Source organism: Morone saxatilis, unplaced genomic scaffold (assembly GCF_004916995.1).
Source record: "Morone saxatilis isolate NCDOM2014 unplaced genomic scaffold, NCSU_SB_2.0 Contig21, whole genome shotgun sequence".
In the NCBI taxonomy this organism is placed as follows: domain Eukaryota; kingdom Metazoa; phylum Chordata; class Actinopteri; family Moronidae; genus Morone; species Morone saxatilis.
The window spans coordinates 360179-365484 of NW_023339774.1; the positions used below are offsets into that span (position 1 = coordinate 360179).

General features: G+C 38.0%; 2 protein-coding genes across 2 annotated transcripts in view; one reads left to right on the plus strand and one right to left on the minus strand.

Moving 5' to 3' along the window:
* chd1 (chromodomain helicase DNA binding protein 1) overlaps positions 1 to 2320 on the minus strand; it is a gene marked incomplete at its 3' end in the record, with an annotated part of 18743 nt that extends 16423 nt beyond the window's left edge. The window contains 1 exon segment of the mRNA XM_035668223.1: positions 2313 to 2320. Within this exon segment, the coding sequence (XP_035524116.1) occupies positions 2313 to 2320 (8 nt within the window).
* Positions 2321 to 3529: 1209 nt separating this feature from the next.
* Positions 3530 to 4733, plus strand: LOC118332796 (chromodomain-helicase-DNA-binding protein 1-like; the record flags this gene model as incomplete). Its single annotated transcript, XM_035668226.1, is given in 2 exon segments — positions 3530 to 3540; positions 4617 to 4733. Coding segments are annotated over 2 exon segments (128 nt in total), but the record flags the coding sequence as incomplete, so codon positions are not given.
* Positions 4734 to 5306: the final 573 nt, after the last annotated feature.

A 5306-nucleotide genomic window follows, 5' to 3' on the forward strand; every position in this document is an offset into this window, starting at 1 on the left:
GATTCCTGACAGTGGTGCTAGAGGCCAAGGTAATGCCATCTAGAGTAACTATATCTTTAGACAGTGAGTCCTTGTTAAACCCTTACTAAACTTTAGTTGTCACTTTAAGTTAAGATTTCTATATTCTTTATTATACTTTTAATAGCAGTTAACTATGCTTTTGGGGGATACTATAAACTGCTAACTAGTTACTTTATGTGCTTATAAATGTCTCAATAAACATCTTTATGATACTTTTATCAACACTTAATATTAAAGTAATTAGTAGTAACCACCGTTTCCTAATTCCTTAGTTACATGTTTTTGATTTTGCTCCTTTACCAACGCATGTTTAACATTAAAAATGTAGGCTGTAAATCTTTTTGGCTATTCAGATTTGCCCAATAATTGACCATTAATTCTTTCCTTCTTAAGAGGCATTCTCCAGCTTCCACCAGAAGTACTGACAACCAACAAATATATTTCCTTTCTCATAAAGCAGATTTTTTTTTACAGACGATTTAAATCTCCTCATCAGAGAGGAGATGTCTACTTTAGTAATTGCGTGCTGGACTTTCTGAGAAATATATTCAATTTTATTGTTATATATTCAATATCCCTCTTTTCTGGTCCTTTTTTTCATTCCTTTTCTGGAGGGGGCGGGAAAAGGGGTGATTAGCCAGGGAAGGAACCTTCTGTTCTGGGGTAAATTGCCTCATCATCTGCCATAAATGACTTCTTATCTGGACTGACCTTGAGGGGTTTCATTTTTTCAGTACTTTAAAGGATCTATAGTCAGAAATGGAATATAATAGTCATAGGTATGTTTAGTGTATAATCATCTAAATATAAGAATCATTGTGTTTTTGTTACCTTAGATTGAGACGTTTTTATCTACAAAGGGAACGGGTCCTCTTTTAGGGAGAGCATGTTGAATCGCCGTGTTTCTACAGTAGCCCAGAATGCTATTGTTATTGCTGTGTGTCGCTGTCTGTCTTTCTCTCTTTGCTTGGGATTTCCTAATGTCAGACACCAGACATATCAACAGAGTACTGTGCTCTCATTTTTCTCATTTTCTGTATAGTATCTTTCAGGTCTTTTCTATGGTCTTGCATATATATGTAATGTCAAAGCTAGGCCTATAATTATTCTGACTGGAACAAGGAAAAGGAACAGCTTCTTTCCACACTACTGGGAGCTAGCCTTCCTTCCAGATCTTATTTTACAGTTACAATAACCGTGCCAATGCAAACTCACTTCAGTGGATAACATTATAGCATAGGCCTACATAATTTTTTCCAGGTACATCAAGAGTACTCTGAGTCACATTTCTTTTCTTATATACAAACATTTGTTGCTATCTAATCTTCCCTTCCTTTAGTAAATTATCTGAACTGAGGAGTTCTTGGCTAACATTGCTTCCTTCTCTGTATTCTCAAGTTCTCTCCCTTTTTGTAACACTCGAAGATTCATTTCCTGTCTAATTCTGCTCACCTTTATAATCATTCCCCATACTTGAAGCTCCTACAAGGAACCATCTTAAGGCCCCTGTGGACAAAAGTGGTAGTGTTTCTACCATCGTGTTTCATTGACTTCAAACTGTTAAATCTAATAATGTTGTTCTCTTGATACTTTTTGCTCTCCAGATTATTTTCCTTTCTCTGTTTCTATTCAGAACAGTCTTCATTCAAGCATGATACCATTTTTAAGCCAGGTCTCTGGGATGCCAAAAAATATCTGTCTTTTTATTTAAAGCTACAGTTGTTAGACCTTTTTTTGAGTGTCATTCTTTTGCACTTTGATGAGGCTCACCTGTGGTGTTAGAGGTTGCTGATTGCAGATTCACTGTCATGTCTTGCAACAGTTACTTTGATCTGATTCAGCCTATGACATTTTGTTTAGCACTTTAATCTTTGAATTTCATTTGCTATTTTTTGCAGATAGATAGATAGATAGATAGATAGATAGATAGATAGATAGATATGAATATAATATGGAATATCCATGTGTCAGGGGTCGTCAATTAACTAAATGATAGAAAAGGGTCCCTTAACAAGTTGGGAATAAAATCTCCATGCCACCCTCTGGACACCACATGAATATTTCTCTAGATCCGCTCCTGACCCCCATTCGCAGCCTTCACATCTCATAGCTCTGTTGTTGGGATTTAAGTTGACATATCAGTGTGTAACGTAGACTCCATTTGTTCTGAATGAAGTATTTCTTGTCTAAAAATAGGCTGGCCGCTACCAGATGTGTGCTGCTGTTACACCGTATAGAGGAGCACGGTCGTTACGTCACTGTCCGGGGTTTCCTAGAGAAGTGAACCCTACGGCGTCATGGCGGAGGCCGGTTGTCGGAAGACCCTGGATTGAGATGCCAGCTTTCTACAATCGCAGTTGACCGACGAGCACCAGACTTTGCTTACATCTAAAACGGGAACGGGAACTTACTTGATTTTTGGAGGGAGAGGGAAACCAATATTGCACCAGTTCTACCGAACTGAGTCGTTCGGGGCTGCTCTCCCTAACTGGGAGATAGCTAGCTAGCTAGCTAGCTAGCGTAAGGTAGCGCTAGCTATCAGCGGCTGCTAGCTTAGTAGTTAAATAAAAGAAGAAAGGACCCCTGAAGTGGAAAGGCGGATTTAGATAACTGTTTTATTGGACTTTCCCAGGCGACATTAAATAACACCAGGTAACGTACAGTGTGGAGTTACTTATCCCATAGTTCAGTGAGAAAGTAAGCTAACTTGCATGTTGATGTAGTAAAAGCCGCGAGAAGTGAGCGGCGAATGAAAACAAGATGGAAGAGGGTGAAGTTAGGTTAGCTAATTTGGGTTTGTGGGTTTAATGATGAATACAAAATAAGTATAGCACCCTAGTGTGGTCCACACAGACATTTGCATAGTTAAATATCGTTGACAGTGAAACGCCAATTGTCGGTTATAACTGGAAAGTGAACATTCCAGCGGTTCCCTGCTAAGATGAACTAGCGCAAAGTTTTGTCATTTTGTTAGCGTTCGTGCTAGCCTCGTGCTGCACAACGTTAGCTAACGCCACTTCCCTTGACAACCCCAGTAAACGCTGGGCTCTCATCCATCTCACTACATCTTTAGTGGACCACGTCGATGATAAAAATACAATAAAATAACGGCATTTAACACATGACACGCATGGTTGCGCTACACTTTGTGGAATTAACTGTTGATTTTAATGTTTGGCAAGTTTTATGATTTTCAAACCTGGAAAATCATAACACTAGCATAAAACATAAGAGCTAGCAAACAGTAATTGGTTATACATATGGGATAGCAATTGTACTGCAGCATTAAAGTGATTAGCATTAATAGCTGGTGGTAGTGCCGATTGCTGTAGGATATTGTTCTCCGTTTAAATGTGGAGATAGAATACTGGCTGGCGCGTTGGCCGTGTCTGCATACATTAACGTTACTGCTAACATACCCCGCCAAGAGCTAACACTGGCGTCATTAGCCGGTGTTAGCTCGTTAGCTACAAGTAGCCACACAAAGACTAAATGGCACCCCGAATAGATGACACCAAGGTTGGAATAAGAGCGTTTACTGTAGTAGGTTTTTCGGCCTTGGCTGAGGTTAATGTGGTTAATGCGCCCACAGAGCTTTGTGTGGACGAGAAAACACGCTGCTGCTGCGCAGGCCTGATAGGCCTCTGTGCTGAGGGAACAAACACAGCTAACCTGTAACATTAGCTACAGCCATCCGCAGAGCTCCATCTGCTCTGTTTTTAACTTGATATATTTCTTTAAAAAGGTGTTTTGGTGTGCTGTACACATACAGTTAACCTCTAGCAGAACTAAAACGCAGAGTATAAACGACTTCGGAAATGTTCACATTTAAAAAAAGTCTGGTGTGAAGCTGTATTGACAGCTCCACAAGGACAGTTCATTGGTCAAACTTTGATGCAGGGGCTGTGGTTGGTCAGGGATAATGTGCTGAGCTGCAGATACATTTTACTTTGTAAACAGGAGGATTTGTACTACCTGTATTCTTTTTTTTTTTTTTTTTTTTTTTTTTTTTTTTGCCATGTGCCAAATTTCAAGCACAGCTTTATCAGAGCAAATTCATACATACTGCTGGCAAAGCACAATGTTACTGAAATTATTCAGCTAGATACCATAAATATTATCGTGTATCACAATCAAAAACACTTAGATCAATTTATTTTGAAAATCGTGAATATCCTCAGATAACTTGAAAAAGCTGTCTAACTCTCCAGCATAGAGTTCTATCTTGATTTCTTGATTTATTTTGAACAAGGGGAAAATATAGGGCCCACATCTTTCCAGTAATTTCAAAATCCTAATCCTGTCACCCTTACTGAAGGCCACAAAAAAGTGATGTGTGGAAATAGTATAGATTCCAAAAGGGTTTATCTGTGATGCAATAAATAAATGTGTTTCCTAACAAAATGTAAGTTATATTGACTCAGTATGTTTCAGTGCCATTTTAAAAGTTTGAAGTATATATTTAGTTATTTTGGCCAAGATAATCGCGACGTGAACTTTTAATATTGTCCCATACCTAGTCAGCTTTGATGAAGGCACAGTCCTGTTTTTTCCCAGACTCAGTTTCTAATGTTACCGTGTATCTTCTCTTGTAGGTTAACCACGTGTAACGACATACTACAGGTTGTCAGGGCGAAGTCTATATTTTTGGACTTCAACATGGCTGGACGCAGTGAAGATGAAAGTGTAAGCAACAGTAGTGGAGAATCAAGGTAAATCAACTAATCATCATTGACAAAAAAACATCAGAGTGGTTTTGTTGATAGTGATAAAAATATTTTGCTTTCAAGTGTCTCTCTAAGCTTGCTGCTGATAATATACTGATTATAGTAACTTAGTGCTGGGCGAAATACTTGATGAACCAAAACTGGTTTTAATTTCCTGTATGATATGAATTTTTCATATACTGCTGCATAGCTGAAACAACTGCTGTAACTCATTTGTTTCTTGTGCAATAGAACATTTGATAAATAACTCTATGAATACTTTGAGAATTTGTATGTCAGTTTGTAGTGTTTGTTAATAACTATTTGTAACTACTTATTTTGAAAAGGAATCAATGTTAAACTTGTTGGCATATCTTTTTCTTTTACGGTATGTAGGGTTGTAATAGTTTCATGTATTCAGATTCTTTCATATATTGTTTTATATGGTCAGCATTGTGGAAAGAAAACCCTACAGTAATCAAATCCTTCAGTATATACATGGTGACATTAAAACACTTTTTATTTTCTGTATATTCCTGGCAGTAAAAAAGCCACTCAAACCCTATATGAAGTCCCAGT